This window comes from Anopheles funestus, chromosome 3RL (genome assembly GCF_943734845.2).
Source record: "Anopheles funestus chromosome 3RL, idAnoFuneDA-416_04, whole genome shotgun sequence".
Lineage (NCBI taxonomy): Eukaryota > Metazoa > Arthropoda > Insecta > Diptera > Culicidae > Anopheles > Anopheles funestus.
Window position 1 is genome coordinate 8653643 of NC_064599.1, and position 17548 is coordinate 8671190.

At 42.1% G+C, this 17548-nt stretch overlaps 1 protein-coding gene across 1 annotated transcript; it reads left to right on the plus strand.

Annotated features, from left to right (window-relative positions):
* The first annotated feature begins 8 nt into the window (after positions 1-8).
* On the plus strand, positions 9-2477 carry LOC125772257 (protein spaetzle 5-like). Its single transcript, XM_049443757.1, has 5 exons — positions 9-50; positions 107-303; positions 371-1089; positions 1149-1212; positions 2139-2477. Exons 1-5 carry the CDS (start codon positions 9-11, stop codon positions 2314-2316), a joined length of 1200 nt encoding a protein of 399 aa, XP_049299714.1. The 3' UTR covers positions 2317-2477.
* Positions 2478-17548: the final 15071 nt, after the last annotated feature.

The following is a 17548-nucleotide window of genomic DNA, read 5'->3' on the forward strand; positions in this document are numbered from 1 at the left end:
GAATAAATATGATTCTAGCTACAGTGCTCCGTTACACTCCATTGTTGATGGTGAGTGTTCTCTTCGATTGTTTAAAAATGTATAAGTTAATATGTTTCCTTTACAGTTGATATGTTTAAACCACCTTTCATCCATTTGCGGAAGTCCTTCTCCATATCCACATCCAACACTTGCTCCTCAGAAGCCTGTGTGCGGTTCTTATGGACAGAACCCGTGCGCTTTTGTTCCTGCCCCACCCGGAATGACACCGAAATGTGCCTCACCAGGATCGACGTTTTGTGAAACTAATCCTGACTATCCTGCGTGAGTACTAGTAACACACGGACAGTGTAGTAACGTTGCATTCACGCCATGGCTGTTATCATTCCAGGTACCTTATTAAACATCTGGTAGAAACCCTGGGCTATCAGCGCATTATTGCCAACGAGGAGATGGTTGATTTCGGTGCCAATAAACCAATGGAGGAGGAGGAACATCTTCATCATCATTATCATCACTTTTATGGGTCATTTAGTCCAATGGAATCGTCCAAACCGTCCGCTAAGCCTTCCGGCGCTGGTTATAATTATCTCACCCCAACACAGCAAGCGCTTGGTACGGTTAACTACTCGGAAAAGCGTCCAGCGCCGGTTCCGCAACCGATCTACATTCCCAAGCCGCAACACTCTTACCACTACAATTCGTACGTCAGAGCTCCAATGTATAATCGGCACGGTGGTACTTCCGGCCCGGGATCCAGCCAGGGATACTTTTATCCATCTCCAGGTGGATCATCTACCGGAACTGGTTCCTCCCCTTCAGTCACTCAGTACAGCCCAGCCGATTGGTTGAAACGTTTCGCTCGAGATTTATCGGACACACATAGACGCGAGGCACGTTTAGCGTCGTTACGACGTGTCGACGAATCAATTGATCTTTTCGACACCGAACCGGCACCATTTCGTCGCCCTTCGGTGCTTAATGAAACGGTTTATGAGCGTTTGTTGGCGAAAAACAGTCGCCCAAAACGAGAGATCGAGCTGGGAAAGGAAACGCTGTGCAGTGTGCGAGAAAGATACATTACACCACAAACAGCACTCAATACGAAAGGTAGTCCTTGAAGACCTGTTTTTTTCTAAGCTTCTAATATATTTTTCCGACATTTACAGGTAATTGGATGTTTGTGGTAAATCAGGAGAACTCGAGACAGCTCGTCAGGACTGAAGTCTGTGCGTGAGTATTTAATTGATTTGCTAAAGTTTAAAATTGATTTGTACGTCTAGTAGAGTGCCATCTAGCGGTGACAGCTACGAAACACTGCTTCTGAGGGGTGTCTTGGCTAAATGTAGCTGCTGCTGGTAGCGCCCTCTTGCGTTTAAAAATGAAAGTGAAGAACAATTTTCCCAAAAAGAAAATCATTATCAATGATTGACTAAATTTTTTGAATAATTAAGTAGCTTTTCAAAATGTCTATTTTCCTCCTTTTTGCTGTACTTTGTGTCACACACACAAAGCTTTAAGGGGTTTGTTTTCCTATAGAGCAATGCTCTTCTTCTGCCTCGCTTTTCTTAGAACTCTTTCACTGTTGTTTGAATCCACCCACATCAATTATATTCCCGTAAAATACCTGACCCCACCTAACACAAAACCCAAACGCTTCAATTGTCAATAGTGCTTCCGGGTGGTTTTTTGTTTTTTTTTTTGCATTGTGAGGAAATTTCGATACAACCGGGGGAAAATTCTGCATACAACAACCGAAGGGTGAACATTTGATCCCCTTACACTGTACCTCGGGCCCCTGGGCAAACAGGGGACCGGTACCGATCCCTTCCTTATCCGGGTGATCGGAAGAAAACTCCCGGCTTCAACGGTTGCCCACGGTTTGTGGCTGGTTTTTGTGATTTTGGGAACGTGGCATTCCTACGCGGACGTGCACTACGCAAAAAAAGGGGATTTGCTGCGTTTGTTTGTACCATTTTTCCCCTCACGGTGTCAATTACCCTAGCAGCACCCTAGCAGTGCCCTTTCACGGGTTTTGGCTGCTAGCTTCCCTTCGTTTAGTCGAACCGGGAACAAATACTGTGCCACACTTATTAACCTGCTTGTTTTTTTGCACCGCAAACTTCTTCTTCCCATCGATGCAACACGTGGAAAACTAGGTCAACGGAATGCTCCAACCTGTGCAGCTTTCCCGTAGGGTATAGTTCCCGTTGCGAGCAGCGATACGTCCAGAAGCGGCTGATGACGTTGGATCCATCCGGAATGACACTGTACGTGGACACCTACTGGTTCCCGAGCTGCTGCGTGTGTTCGTTGTATTCGGGCAATCGAGTTTAGGGATGGAAGGTTCGGGAAAATAGATCTGCATTCCGCTGAGTGATCAACGTTCGAATGCATGATAATGAAAACTTTCTTTAAGGAAGAAATAAACCCTATCTGTTCCTTGAATAAATAAAGCAAGCTTGATGGAAATTGTTTGAAAATTTTGTTTATTATTTTTGTTAATTATCGATCGATAAGCGTTGTTTGTTTGTCTCATGAAATTAATTATGTATTTATTTTATTTTTGCTGTCCATTTTCTTATTTATTATCGAGTTTATTTTACATATTTAAAGTCAGTCATTTCAGTAAAAACAATTATAAATTTCTTTACTGATTGTTTCTTTTTTCAGTTCCGAAAATATTCACTACAAAATCAAAAAGAATAAATTTTAAATTATTACTCTTTATCATCACCAAAATGCAAAGTGATGCAGGATGAAGAGCAAGAAAGAGACAGGAGAGAGTTAAATGATGAAGAGCAAACAAACAAAAAAAGCTTTATAAATAAATCGAATCTACTACAATGGCGCATCATAAAGCAGTCAAACAATATCATCATGCGATCGTGTGTCCTTTCTGGACGCTACGTACACATGGGCAGACAGCGCTTCAAACGTGCTGTCCGTCCGTCTCCCGTACGGCAAGGACGAAGCCAGACAGAGCGTGCCCGCTACCCCGAAGACGGAGACGAATGGGCCCATCGCAAAGAATTATGCTACCAGTAGATCATAAATTTTATTTTTAATCAGCTTCACGAACCCGGTTTTGCATGCCGTCGTCGAAAAGCGAAACCGTACGCACACGGCCATCATTTGGCATTCACGTGCATTGGCCCCGTTTTCCCCCACGTTCTTTCCACGTTACCACCTTATTAGATGCTGTAGTTGCCCTCGCTGGAATACAAAACGGCAGGGAAGCATAAGGACAATGGCTGTCATGTCCTGGACGTGCTGGTCGGCCGTATCTGCAGTTGTAGTAGTAGTAGTGCCGTTCCAGCATTAACAAAAGGGATAATCGAGACGGCGAAGTGCGAGCGTGCTGTGCATGCTGTACGCAGCTCGGCCACCGGCTTCAGATCGGATCGGAATTCAACACAGCCGTGCGGAATAATCCATACGTGTGGAGAAGCATTCCGTGTGGACTTGCTTTCCTTTTTCCTTTTTTATTTGATGGATGTCTATCAACAGCTTCGACTCCGGTGGTGTGTGTCTGTGCCCCGAAACGGAATGGGAAACATCTGGGAAATTATGCATTTTTATCGTAGTTTATGAGGGCGATCGTTTCGAAGCCTGATGATGAAAGCCGAAACAGATAGATGTGCGATAGTACGGGCTGGATTCGGGAATATACGGTGGCAGAAGGAAGAATGTTGTTTAATGTTATGCCGAAATTGGAACCGAAATAAGGTTCGTGGCTTGTATCTTAGTTATTAATTATTTACAAATTCTTATTTCCAGCTGATAAAGATGCAATTCTTTCCCTTCCTTTTGAGTTTGTTACGGTGTAGAAATGGAACAACAATTTAACAATTTAACACTTACTTTTGGATCGTAGTATTGTCAACATCAGTAAATCGGTTGGTGGAACTAGACAAAAATAGTCTATTATGAGCTATGAAAATAAAATTTTATTTTTCTTTTTCATTTTGCTAAATCATTAAAATCCTTCAGTTTCTTCTTTCGTCTGGGAAATTTAATTATTTTTAATTCCTCAAATGTACTCTTTCAAATAATAACACCTTGGAAATTATTTTTTTCCCATGTGGACATTTTCTAAATGAGTAATAGAAGGTAAGAAATGATAATATCGTTTCCATTCGTCTGTTTTGGTGACACCTTTCGTGAAAATCTTAATTCCCCGTCGGTGGGTTACCGTAAAACAACGCCAGTGGAAGTGGTGAGTGGAAGTTCTTGAAGCCTGTCAAGCGTTCGTAGCTAGTATGTCATGTACGGTACGGTTGCGCAAACGTGGTGCGTTGAACGCGCAACGACCAACGAACCAACGAATGGAATAAAAGAGGAAAAACAGAACATAAAAGAGCGAGTGAGAGAGACAGGGAGAGAGATAGTTTTGTAATGGTAGTTTCTGTTTCATGTGACCAAAAAGGACTAAGGTTGAAGGAGAAGGGCGGAGAAGGATGGGGGAAAAGCGGGAAACGAGACACGGTCGACCGAAAAGCCCTTATGTGCCGGCTGGTTTTGCTTGGTTGGTCCTGGCAATGCGGTGGAAAAATAGGGACCCTAGAGGGAGGGAAGGAAACCCGGGGAGGAATTTAATGGAAAGCAAGAGACCCAGAAACAAGGCAAAAAGGGGGGGGGGGGGAGGGAAGTGTGTGGAAAGGGGCTAAGGAGGATAGAGAAGATAAAACTCAACATCTGCTCCTTTTTATACAAATAATATATCAAACACATTGAACTCGCCGGGCGTCCGGGGTTTTATTTTATGCGCTCGTTTCAGTTCTCCGTTCCGTTCGTTCCGTTTGTTGCTGGAAGGAGTACGCACACATACAAACACACATTCACACTCAATCGAAAGTGAAATAGCTGACAATGGGACAGGGCACACACCGTTTGCATGTGTTTGTTGCGTGTGCAAGTACAAAGGAAGCCGTGGTTCAACGTGCTCAGTAGGGCTTTGGGAATTAAGGGCACGGCGGGAAAACGGGAGTGTGTGTGTGAGTGTGTGAGGCATAAAAAAAATGCCGCCTGGCCGTTGCGCGAGTCGTCCGAGTGGCACGAGCCACTCGCACAGCATGCAAATGCCCACCAACCTGGACAAAGGTGGAAGAAAACAGGGCGCAAAGCCGACATTTACCACATTTACTTGCGTATTTTTTATTTTTTTCTTCATAAGAGCGAGATTTGTGACATCGCATTTTATAATCTTAGCGATCGCACACTTTCACACTTTCACCCTGAAGCTGTGCGGAAGGATTAACGAAATCGATTCGGGAATTTATTGGGTTTTTTTCGCTCTCTTTTGTTTCTGCCAATTGTATCTTTGCCTTGTTTTCGTTTTTGTTTGAACGAATGATCGGGGAGTTGCTTCATGTTGGGGAGTTGAGGGCCAAATTATGATGATCGTTGGCGGGAAATTTCAACACCTGATTGTGTGTTTGTGGGGAATCCATTTATCACACAACTGGAAAGCTTGGGCGGAGGAACCATTTTTCCAAATTATGATCGTTAACTCTCAATTGAAACACCTTTTATTTTACTTTGAATTTATATTGGTAGTTTAAAAAAAGCAATATTAAATCAGACAATAATCACTATTCGTCCATTAGTCTTTTTGTAAAAAAAGATAAAATAACAACCGAACGATAATATCGATCATCAAAACTAAATGAAGTTTTGCGACGCGATTCGGATAATTTCTTGAAATGAAACACCAGGAATTGAACCAAAAATTGCTCAAAAATATATTTGTGTTCAGAACGAATAAAAAAGCTCTTTTTCATTCCTTCAATATTTGTAGAACATCATTCTTCGCGATATCTTCTAGTTCTGTCTCTCAATCGCAAACAAATTAGTTGACACATAATTATGCTACATACTGTATTACAAGTAGAACACACTTCAAGTTGTATTCGCAAGGCTTCAAGTGCAAATACCTTACACAGCACAATCGCCCGCATCGGATGACCTCCGGGACATTTCAAAACCCCCTTATTCGATGCACTGTTCTGTTTGAACCTTGTACTGCTGCTGCAGCAGATGGTATGTTGGTGTTGTTCCCCATGACACCACACATTGTGCCCTCCATGGTTCAGCTGGTCTGCCGCGGACGACCAGAAAGGATGTTGCTTCCTTCTCTTTTCTCTTTGTTTCTTGCTGCACTACCAAAAAGGTCCTACGGCTCGCTCGATTACACCTTCGTCTGTACCACACCAGACTCCTTGTAGACCTGCCGGCGGAGAGAGAGAGATCGAGAGAGGGGTGTTTTCTTTCTTAATTTTCGATCAACTTTGTTTGCTTTACAGATGCGGGTGTTGTTTTTTTTTTGCAAATTGAGAACACCTTTTTTTCTGGGTTCGGAAGGACCTCAACAGGACCTGAAGATGTGCAGAGGAGAAGAGGAATATTGGTGGAAAAAAACACACTGACGGTGCATTGTTGCGAAGATCTTGTTGCTGGATCAGCAGGAGCTCGACCTTTCGTTGGGAAAGGATAACGAGAGTAACGACGCTTCAAATGCATCGGAATCTATCGTTTTGTTTACAATTTTTTTGCTCTCACTCTTCTATTGTTTGCTGCATATTCCAATATGTCCCACAAAGGTGTTTTCGGAGATGATCTTCAACTGATGATCGAAACCGATCCTCGGGTATATGGGTCTTTGCTTTGTTCCATAACTTCTACACCAGCAGCTGCACACTCCCAAGGAAGATTTTATCGTCTCATTTACACCACGTAAAGAGTTTTTTCTTCTCCTGCATTGTTGCACAGCGCATGGAAAGTGTCCGACCCGCATACAAAACGGAAAGAACAAATGTCATCAAACTCCAACTGGCGGGAATGGCGGGATCGGTCGTCAACATTCTTATCACCTTGCTGAACCATCCCAGCTGCATTTTGGGGGCTGAATCCATCTAATCATAATTACACAACGAATCGGAAAAGCTGGCCCGATAACGGCACCCGATCGTGACCAGTGTGCTTTTCAAATTGATGGCTCATGGGATACGTTTTTTTTTCTCAACCTCGCTTCTCTCCGTTCATACGTCATTAAGTGGACACGTGGACTCCAAAAAAAAGTTTGAAAAATTAACAACAAACGGTAGCTGACTAACGGGGCTCTCGAACAACAAAAAAGTGTTACAAGTGTTTCAATTTTGTTTTTGCAACCGAAATTGTTTTTTTTTGGAGCCAGGCACACGGTACAAACCAGGTTCAGCTGTCTGCTGGTTCATTTCTGGATGCAAGGTGATAAAGTTATTGCATTTTGGTTGCATTCCTCAAGGGTGATTGGTGTATGTTTTTTTTGTACCTCTCTCCCAAATTACTGTCCACGATCGAGTGGTTTGGTTTTTTTTTGGACGAAAATGAACGAAATCCACTTCCAATGATTGCAAGGTAATTTGCTTGGAACAAGGTTGGAATCTTTAAAAAGTTGATTAAACCATAATACGATACAGGATGTTAGATACAAGCGGTTTGACGAGTAATGTGATAGAAGGTGAAGTGAAATTCCATGTTTGCTTATTTTTGCGACAACAAGTAATCAAAATAATTAAGAACATGTCGGCATGTGTTGGGATGTAAATTGTATTACTTCTTTACGAGATTAATAGGCTCTCTTTTTGCTTTCATTCTTCAGAGCTTCAATAAAAAAATACTTAAAAGTTTGTCCCCAATTCTTCACAAATCATCCAAAAATATTAATCGTTTCTATTCGAATTTCTAACTACACTTATATTATTGATTTTTTTTTATTTCTACTCGTTTTCTTCTTCTCAATATCTTTATAAAATTAAACTAAAGAACATTGTTGCAAACATCGTTCATAAAATATTCATCTTCTTGCATTGGCAGTAAAAACCACCTCGAAGCAAACGATGATCCTCTCGACCTAATTTCACAGCCCATCAAACATTCACGAAACATTGTATTTTAGAGCCATTTTTTTAGTGCAATCCTTTCTTTTTACTGCTTTTGTTGCTTCCCTCCAATAACTGCAGCATGTTGATGTTGAATCTTAAGAAACAGGTTGCCGGCCCCCGTGTACCGGCTTGCGTACGGGAGGGGGTGAGGACCCTGGTTGTGCAATTATTCTGCAAAAAACCCCTTTTTTTCTTCAACTCTACGCAGCGTGAACTGTCAAACTGCGTAAGCGCACACACGCACACACACACACATACGCATTCGCGATTAATCTTCTTTGTTTTGCAACCCCAACGCAATTGCAGCTAGTGGCGTGGTGCATATCGTTAACTGCAGTAGCTCTTGTTAAGCGATGCAAAAAGAGCAAGGGGTGGTGCGGGTGAGGATTGCAGAAAAGAGGGTGAGCGTGGGGAGGAAAAGTGCGTTTTATTCTTCTACGCACGAAAACCACCACCACCGGCATCGTTTCCGTTGTTTCCTTTCGCTTCCCTCACGGTATTGTTTTATTTGTCAAGGATTCATCCGTCCTGCCCCAAAACCCGCGTACAAACCGTGGCTTGAGATGACGCATTTTCCAATTCAGCTCTCCGGGGATGGAAATGCACCTCGCCCTCATCCCTCCCACACACACACACACCCACACACGCGTTACGAATTCATCGGGTTAGAAGAAAAGCATCCAACCGAGTTCCAGCGAAGAAACTGTTCGTCAAGAGGTTTTGCTGCTCTTGTGGAGCTTTGTGTGAATAAGGTTCGCTTCCTGCAGCGGAGATGAAGTCGTGCGAAAAGTGCGTATTTCTTTTGCACCTCGAATGGAAACGGATCCCCCCCAGGGGCCTTTTTGGTCGGTGGGGGAGAGTGAGAATGGAAAAATCGATTTTGCTTCATAAACAAACGGCGTCTTTTCTCGAAGGGACCTATCCAACCGGTGGTAATTTTCTTAGGAAGCAATGAAAAGAGGCAGAAAAACAAAAAAAAAATTTACCCAGGTCGGTGACTCGTAGGGAAATTCCGTTTCTTTCTGATGCGAATCCTTGGTTAACCGGTGGTTAATCCTTGAAGTATTGTGCGTGGTAAGGCAAATGGCAAGTGACGCTTAAATATGAATTCTGGCTTTTGGGTTGGAAAATAGCGAAGAAAAATGCATTTTTATTAAAGTAACTACCATTAAGAAAATGATTTGAAATAAACGTTTTTATTTATTTAATTTTTAATAAATTATAATTATAATAATAAATTGATAAATAAACTGAAATTTTATTACAAATATCAAAAAATTGTGAAATATAACGCAATTACGTTCCGATCCATTGCATCGCATAATTTGATTGCAGAAAGGACTCGCATTATTTCTGGTGACAAAATGCGGGACAAGCTATTAAGGAATAGCAAAAAGGACACTAACCATAAATTCTATAAAGATGCATTATTGCTTTACTCGCAAAAAAAAATCACATAAAAACGCATTATTCTTTAATTTCCAAAAAGGAAAAAAATGGATACAAGCCACCATTCCACAGTGGTCGAGGATAATCAAAACCACGGAACGAAATATGATTCATCCTTCGGATTCGCTTTACAGTGGTGGTAGTAGTGGTGGTTTTGTTGTACAACCCAGTAGGCATTTGCTGCCCATAGAAATCCTTACGCAAACACCAACACCATCAAACCATTGCTCGGAGGAGTGTGAGTATGTTTTGATTCGTAAAACATGGTCACGTAGGGAAGGTGGGAAATTGTGGCGCCAGAAACCGGATGCATTCAAACTGCTCTCCTGTGTTTGTGTGCGTGTGTTAAGGAACACGAATGGAACGAACACGAGTCCTTTCGCGTGTCAGCTGCTTACCTTTTTTTTTGTTTGGTTGGTTCGGGAAAAAGCCGTAACGCCACCGGTTAACGAACACACACAAACAGACACTACATTTGTTTGTAGTGGTTACACACACACACACCGGTGGCAAAGGAAAACAAGTTTTCCGCGTTGCCTTGACGACCGTGCAATGTATCGCTTCGGTTTTCATCCCTTCAAAGAAACGTCCGAGGGGGGGAATTTTGTTTTGTCCTGCGTTCTGCGTTCGGTTTTCTTCCTTTGTACGTAATTCAAATGCATTGGTGTATGTGTGCGTGTAGCTATACGCGATAGAGTCGGGGAAAACTGTAACTAAAGGAAAATGTTTAACGCTTCGCTTGGTTGTTTTTTCCATTTCGGTTGGGGTTTTTTTGTTGCACTTTTAAGCATGATGCAGCATGCAATGAGAAATGCATCAGCAGTGTTATTGGGTGGAAATAATTAAAATTTAATCATCGTTTGCCTGTGTAGTTAATCCATTTTATAATGATTTATTTAAAAATTGAGAATAAAAATAAAGAAAGCAGTGTTATTATTCATAAATAGTTTTATATTATTCATAAAAGTTATGCCTGTGTTTTTTTCTATGTTGCAATGTCCACCCCTTTGTTTTGAGGAAGAAATCACATCCATTTTGTGAAGAAGTTTGATTGATTGATTCAATTAATGGAATACATTTTTATGAACGCAATTGAAAACTAGTCGCAAAACACGACATAAAACTACATTGTAAGGATGTTTTTACCCCAAAAAAAAAATCTATTGAGGGGACATTTTTTAATCGTGCTATAAAAAAAGATGCCTCCGAAAGCGAAATAAAGTGCCGGGCTGAATTTTATTGCGAAATATTCGCATGCAGGTTCCACCCGCGATAGAAACCTCGAGGTCTTCCGTCGTAAGTGAAGCGAACTGAAACCTTCCCACAAAGGGCATAAAGCATAAAACTTATTTCGATTATTACTAATGAAGAAAAATAAAAGAAAATTACAGCAGCAAGTATCGTCCACTGCACTACGGCGGATGAGGATGCGAAGAAATGGCAACTAACACTAACATTACAAATAAATCGTAAAGCAACAAACTCCACCCATCCGACCCAGTGTGAAGCTTTTTTTTTGGTTGGAAGTAAACACAAAACTTCATGACCCCGCACGAAAAGCGTTACGCCATGCGCCATCACGCCGGAGGCGTTATTATGGCAAATAATTTACGCATCAGCGGCAATGCAGCCCGGGCAATGCTATTTTTCAACAAATTTTGATGGCAATCCATTTTCCCGGCGTGTGTTTTGTGTGTTTTTTTTTTGGTCATTGGGAAATCAAAATTGCAGTAACAGTTTGCTGATGACAGGAAATCCACCACACCACGGACGGATTTTTGGTGCAGAATTGTGCCCAAGTGTTTATGGTTTTATTTCACTTTTTTTTTTTTTGCTTCCCCACACCCATTCAGCTGACATTGCACTAAAAGCTGATTATGGTGACCAAACACACCAGCAATCAGGCATTCGCATCAACATAATCTTTCGGACAGGTTCGGACGGTCACCGAGGCCGGAGGAAGAAGCAACAAACAACGAACCCAGCACCCAGCAAGTGTCTTTCTCCCCCTCATTGAAACAGGAAAAGAAATGCGTTGAAACAGATCGTAAAGTGTGTGGCCGATTTAACTCGACATAAACCTTAGTCACCTACCCACCAGGCGGTTTTTCTCTTTTTTGTTTTTGGGAACTGTAACCGCCGCCGTGTTTGAATATATTTCGGGAACTTTGAACGACGAACGGAATGGCCAGCAAACGAAACATAAACCACGTGACACATTTTGCGGCCCCCTGGTGGGGTGGTGGGCAGGGGGAGGATTTTTTATTCTTTTTTGTTTTTGGCACTCACTCACCAATTTTTGGCGGAAAGCATGAATCATACTTATGATAACAGCCGCACCAGAAACGAAACATAACTTTTGTGGTATTTTTTTTTTTTGCTTTCCCAACTTTCCCCACAAAAGGAACACATTCGAGTGAGGAAATAAACGGCAAACATTGCATCGAGTGTCCGAAACAGGACAGGAGTAATGTGTTCGGCTTGTTTGCTCATCAAAGCCCCCCAGCAACCTTCGTTGCTCGCGGAACCTTATGGCCTGGCGGACTGATTAACGTGTTTTAATTTCCTACGAGCATCGGTTTTTCCCGGCCGCTTCCGGGGGGGTTTTTCACACGCCTGCCTCATCAACACACACCGGGGACCGCGGTGGGGATGTGTGTGGTAATTTTCGGGTGTTCGAATTTACGATGCAATAATTTCATTTCGATTAGAAAATACGCTTCGCTTTCTCTTTTTCGCGTCTAAGTTTTGGTGTGTTTTTCCGGTGTTTTTTTATGTTATTTTTGGGGTTTGAAGACGGAAAAATCCAACCAACCGGAAGGCAGTGAAGTCTTCATCTTCATTGCAAAAGCACTGAGGTGGTTTGTTATTATCGTCCTTTGTACAGTGAGGGATGAAAGCATAAAGTGATTGCAAATTTAATCGACTTTTTAACACAAGTAGCTTAATACAACGATATTTCATTGTTTGTTAAATTTACTTTAAAAAAAACTCTCATCTCTTTCATTAAGGATGTTTGGTGTGATTCTCATGTTGTTACAAAGGAAATATATAAAAATATATATTTTAAAATTCACGATTACTTCTATTGCAATATCCCGCACTGTAGCTCATCAACGCACTTCACCTTCTCCCACACAATCCCCCCAACCGAACACTCCCTCGTACTCGCTCCTCCGGAAGGAAGTGTGCAAGTTTAAAGCGTTTCAGACCTTCTTCCTCCGTTCCTCTCAACCATCCACCCCCCAAAATGTCGCAGGTTTAAGATGCAGAAGGGAAATAAAGTTTATGAAATTACGGCAAGTTCAGCGCAATACCGGCTGGCGGTGTGAGCTTAGTAAATGACGATGTCCTGGCGCGCGTTGGCACCGACAACAGCTCCATCCATGCTCCATCCTGTTCCGGACGCAATCAACCTTGAGCGGGAAGAAAGAAAAAAAATACACACACCCACCGTACCGTTGAGACGACGGGACCTCTCGAGGTACTTGATCTGCTCATTTTCACTCGTTTAGCTGTGACGTTGTGTGTGTGTGCGTCCAGTTCGAAGCGCACCCAAAATCACCTTCGGCAAAGATAGTGAGAATCACGGGGTGAGACACAGTGTCAATTCCTTCCGGTATGTACTGTTTTGTACGGTTTTTTGTGGGTTTGTTTTGGCGTGTAGGCACGCGTTTCGGTGGTTGAAATTTTTGGGAGTGAACGAATCGAAGATGAAAACATCCAACAAACGGACTTGCTGTCGGTGTAATCTGGCAACTTTCATCTGCGTACCATTGCGAAGGGTGGACGACTCGTCACAGAATATAGCTGGAGCGGCAGTAGTTAGCGGAAGCAGCAGCCGAAGTGCCGATGGTGCGATGATAAAAATAAATAAGTCAATAAATTGTTGAGATAATTTTCTCATTTGAACAATTTAATAAATAAGACCTAAGTACAACGATACAGTACAGCTGAGAGGATGGGTATCATAGTAGACAGGTGCTAGAGCTTCCGGTGGAAGCATTTCACTGGAACTCTTAAGCATGGAAAAGGCTCATGAAGGTTGTAATTTCGATTGATTTTCGATCAAAGTTTATGAATTAATACCCTTCATTTCGCTGCTAATTAAACAATCAATTGATTTCGATTGATTAATTTAAACTTCAAGAAATTTGCTCCGAATCATTCGAATTGAAATGGTGCCGTGACCAGGATTTACGTTTTAAAAATCCAGATATATTACACTTTGCTTTTATGCCATATGATATCTTATCGCAAAACTCTAATCACAATATTAGATCGATACTGCTAATAAATTGCACAATTCCCAGTGGAGAGGCCGGCAAAACCATTATGGATTGGTGGTAAATTAATCATATCGAAGCCCAACTTCAAACCCCCAGAAAATTACGCTTGCATTGATGCCCTGGATGAGAACACATTTGATGCATAATCCACATGGCTGTATTTCTGCAGACCGGTCGCGTGCCACACAATCACAACCCGGTCAGCAACGAGAAGGAGAGTCAAAGAATGCATTAACATAAAATCCTAATTACATTCAAAGTTTCATTTTTCACTCCAAAAAAAAAAACGGTTCTCGTGGGTGTGGTGGTAGATTCTTTTTCTCCATTTCCCTTATGCGAACCACAGAAAGGAGCTTAATCATCTGAACTGAACGGTATTAAAAGCCTTGGTTAAGGTTTTGTTCGTGCCACGTGCCTGACACTTGGGAGGAAAGCAGGCCGGACCTTCCTGTAGGGCTCAAGCTCCGAGACAGCGCGGTTTAAGATTAATGGTGAGCTGAGTGAGCGAAAGAGGGGGGCAAAAGCGAAGAGACAAAAGGGACGACGAAACAACACCCTAAAACCAGCTGGACGAAATCGAAAATTGAATGCACCAGACGGACAGAAAACACGCACCGGTAAGAAGGACTTGGCAAGGAAAAGCCACGAAACAGCGCAGCAAACGGAACGGAACAAATCAGAACATGTGACAACTGAACGGACAAAAGGACGCAAAAGGAAGACGCAAACTGCCAGCCAAAAAAAAAAACGTGTGGAAAGTGGAAGAGCAAGGAACACAAGTTTGATGACCCGACGCCGACGGTGCATTTTCAACTGCACCGGGCCATTTTGTCGACCAACTGTTCGTACGTTTGGTTCGTTGTTCGTTGTCCGGTGTCCACGACCGGTTCGTCCGACAAATGCTTTCCATGTCGTGGATGGAAAACTGGAGACGGGCGCGGATTGGAAATGTTCGGACAATCGGAACGTTAAACATCTGATACCTGGCGGCCATTGAATAAAGGCCCCTTTGGTCGCTCACACAGGGCGCAACAAATTTGTATCCTTGCTCTTTGCTTCATGCCTTCATGGTGAAGGACCTTCTGGTGTCAGACCAAACAGACCAGAAGCAACAGACGGGCCATGAACAAACGTCCGGAAGAGGTTACTCAACCCTACACGGTCGGCCAAACGTTAAACGACTCTCGTAAGGAGCAACGAATAGAAACGGGTTCGATCGTATCGGAGGCTAAAAATGCCCGTCAGCGTCCTGTTTTTCGTGGTTTCAGGAGTTTCAGGGCCTTTTTTGGGTTGAAAGTATAGTAATTTAAAGCACTCGAATAATTATCCTTCTAGGCGGGAAACACTAGTGGGAAGAGGTTGTCGATCGTATCAATACACTCGCACCCTTTTTATATACTTTTAAATCATTGTTATTTTTATGTTGTTTTTCACCCTTTGACTGTAACTCACATCTTTTGACTTGGTAATATTGCTGTAAGATAATCACGATATTGTTTCCTTTCTTTTTAATTTATATGTTATTTTTCCCCTTTTATTTCTTTATTATTTTTTTGAGTTTTATCATTAATATTTTTCTTCTCTTAACAACTGTCTAAATTGCTTGCATTTTTTTAACTTTTCGTTTACAAATTTAGCAGTTTTATTTTTCTCTTCTTGATACATTCTTCATTTGTTGCAACTTTGCTTTAACAAACTGTTTTTACACGTTTCTTTACCGTTTTTTGTTCTTTTTTGTATTTTACTGTTTTTTTGTAGTTTTTTTGTAAAAATTTTATGATATTCTTTTATTTGTTGCAATTTTGTAAATTTATTAATATAATTAAACTTCTTTCAAAATTGTGTGCTATTCTAGATAATCTTACCACTAAACTATGCAACATTATATGTTTATTGCCTTCGATACAATCTTACACCTGTAGCGTAAGTTCCAAACGAATGTTACATTCTTGCATCGTTGAGAGCATCAAACCAGATTAACAGCATAACGAGCGCAAAAGAAACACGAAGTGACCATAAATGAAGAAAAATTGCGTAAAATTATCTTCTTGCCGGTATTGAAAGGTCCTTGTACGGAGGATCGGCTTTTGCAGTTATCCTTACAGTAACGGTACACCTTGTATTTCTATCTCCCTACGCATCATATCCTGAGTTCCCTCACTTTCTTCGTCCATCCCTTCCCTTCTCGTCGTTAATTGGGATTGCGCACTTGTTCTTTCGCTCCCCCCAAAAACGGTATTCCCTTTGCCGGATTTAATGCCACACTTCATCAGCAACGTTGAAGAAGAAAAAGGGGGAAGATTTCTTACGCTCAGCAATGTCTGCGTGTGCACTGCGTTGCAGGTGAGTTGCCGCAAAACTCAAACCCGCCCTCCCCCCACCCCGGTACCATGTGACCCCTACCATTACTATCCTGACCTAAAGCCAAGTGGGACAAGTGGTGATAATTTGTGCACTGCACTGTACTGCGTTGCTTTTGTGCTTGCGGTGGCCGTTCCCTTTCTGACGGTGTGTTGAAATCCCTCGCGCTCTCTTTGGCTTTTTACGATTTTAGGACGGGGTTTGACCTTGAACAAATTTGCGTTCCCCTGTAAACGAACCAAAGCAACAACAACAAAAAAGGGGGAAAGCCCGTGTTTTTCGTCGGTGTGCTTGGTTGTCTAGGCGCCTAGGGAGACTCCTCTATTTTCTAATTCCCCCAAAAAACACAGAAGAAACCGTCTAGCCAACAAGTGAAACCAACCCGAATCTCTTTTCCCGACACCCGTGTGCCAGGGGGAAATTGGTAATGTTTGTATGGCCGTGTTTTATGCGTTTACATACACATTCGGGGTTTATTGCCAGAAATACTTCCACACTCGCTCGTGAACTTGACTTTCCCAAGGTCTTGACAACTTGACTATTTTTGCAAAAGTGTATTTCTCGAGGGTATTGTCCGAGCAAGGCAAAAGTGCAGCCGATGCAAGTGTAGAGCCTTTTTTTTTGAGTGGTGGCTAAATGGGCCGTCTTCCGGTCGGGGAAATTTTACCCTTCAACCATTTGTACAATGTGCAAATTACAACAACCCAAACGTAATGATCCCTCCTTTGTCCAGACCGCTTGAGTTGTGGTCAGCAAGTGATGGCGAGTTCTCCTTCATTTCGCAATCCTTAAGAGACGTTCACTTAGAACCGCAATAGAGGCCGGTTTTACAAAAGCCAACTTCAAGTGACCGATTATTATTGCAAGTGTCCTTTTATCGGTTAGTGAATAATTACACATTTGTTTCAACATCGGTTTCAGATGTGATGGATGGATGAACAGCAGCAAACGAAGAGTTTTTAATTCCACGTTATAACGGAAACAGATTCTTATGTTGGAATATTTTTTCGTAGAATTTCTCTAATAAGCAGATCGAGTATGATATGAAACTACCGTCGTGCAGCTGGCTGTAAGAAGTGGCCCGGCACCATTACTATCGTGCTCTCAAGATGTCGCATTAGTGGTTGTAAATATCACATTTTATATCATGACTTCGATTAGCAAACAAAGTTCCGAATTTACCAAAACTCGCGCACACGCGAAAAAAAAACTCATTTTCCTGCTCGGGAAAAACGCCTCATAAGAGGGGAACAGAACATACAAGCTTGTTTTAGGGGACACCTTGGGAAAAATAAATATATTGCACATACGTGTGGATGCACAGAGTGGTTCAACTGTGGGCGACAGATTTCACACATAACTTTGGATCAATTTAAATAAACACCCGAAATGAAGGAAGGTGTCATCACCAGCAGCGTTGCCAGAGACACACCAGTTGGTCGCTACCACTTATGGCGCACCTTACGTACCATCCTATCCGGCCTCAACACGGTGAAGGTGTCAAAAATAAAAATTCTTTCGATTAAATTGAACAAAATTAAGAAA